This window comes from Rhagoletis zephyria, unplaced genomic scaffold (genome assembly GCF_001687245.7).
Source record: "Rhagoletis zephyria isolate East Lansing unplaced genomic scaffold, Rhagoletis_zephyria_1.1 Rzeph_scaffold_72847, whole genome shotgun sequence".
Classification (NCBI taxonomy): Eukaryota; Metazoa; Arthropoda; class Insecta; order Diptera; family Tephritidae; genus Rhagoletis; species Rhagoletis zephyria.
This window is the reverse complement of record NW_016229896.1, coordinates 1-1,261: the sequence shown is the minus strand read 5'-3', so window position 1 is coordinate 1,261 and position 1,261 is coordinate 1. Positions and strand designations below refer to the sequence as shown.

General features: G+C 48.7%; 1 protein-coding gene across 1 annotated transcript; it reads left to right on the top strand.

Moving 5' to 3' along the window:
- Positions 1–163: 163 nt before the first annotated feature.
- LOC108357230 (serine-arginine protein 55-like) lies at positions 164–1,237 on the top strand. The gene has a single exon (XM_017608320.1). The coding sequence runs from the start codon at positions 164–166 to the stop codon at positions 1,235–1,237; it is 1,074 nt and encodes a 357-aa protein (XP_017463809.1).
- Positions 1,238–1,261: the final 24 nt, after the last annotated feature.

The window sequence follows — 1,261 nt, the reverse complement described above, 5'->3', positions numbered from 1 at the left end:
AATAGCTTACATAGATTTTCGTCTTGTCTTTAGGAAGTGCTCCTAAATAAGTGATATTTTCATAAAAAATGCATATAAATAAAGAACATACAGAAAACCGGAGCATTAGTCCGACAACAAACGCCGTTGCGTTAACATCGCTTTACATTAAGCTAAAAGCATCATGAGCTCAAGAGTTTATGTCGGCGGTTTACCGCATGGAGTTCGTGAAAGAGATTTAGAACGTTTCTTCAAAGGCTATGGACGAGTACGTGATATCTTGCTGAAAAATGGTTACGGTTTCGTAGAATTCGAAGATTCTCGAGATGCTGATGATGCCGTCTACGAGTTAGATGGCAAAGAATTGCTCGGTAGGCGTATAGTTGTAGAGCAGGCAAAGAGTACAGCGCGTGGCGTCCCTAGAGATCGTTACGATAGTGGACGACGTGGTCGTTACAATGACCGAAACCCCAGATCATCACGCTACGGACCACCGCAACGCACCGAACATCGCTTGATTGTGGAGAATCTCTCGAGCAGCGTTAGTTGGCAAGATCTGAAGGACTATGTGCGCCAAGCCGGTGAGGTCACATACTGTGATGCACACAAGGAGCGTCGCAATGAGGGTGTCGTCGAATTTGCAACGCGTTCGGATATGAAAGCTGCCATAGATAAGTTGGATGATTCGGACTTGAATGGCCGTCGCATACGTTTGGTTGAAGATCGCACGGCCAGACGTGGTGGCGGCCGTGGACGTGAAAGGACTCGCTCACGCTCTGATTCACGCCGGCGTTCTCGCTCCAAATCACGTCGTTCATCGCGTTCACGCTCAAAGTCACGCAGCCGTTCAAAGTCGCGTGGTCGTGGACGTACCAAGTCGAATTCGGTTGAGAAGTCACGTTCGCGTTCACGCTCACGCAAATCTCGCGAACCTTCTAAGTCTAAGTCACGTTCGCGTTCTGCCAAGCGTGATTCTCGTTCACGCTCGCGTTCAAAAGCAGCAAAGCGTGTTTCACGTTCACTATCAAAAACACGCAGGAAGTCTGGCGAACGTTCTAAGCCTCCACGTGACTCACATTCGAAATCCAAATCACGCAGAGATTCTCGTGAACGTTCAAAGTCTCACCGTTCATCGAGGTCAGAGCGCGACTCACGCAAAGATTCGCGTTCACGTAGTCGCTCTTCTTCACGTTCTCGGTATGCCTCGCCGGCAAATGCCAACGATTCAACGAACCGAGATGAGAGCATGGATGAGTAGGCGCATTGTCAAAAATTTTAGCCT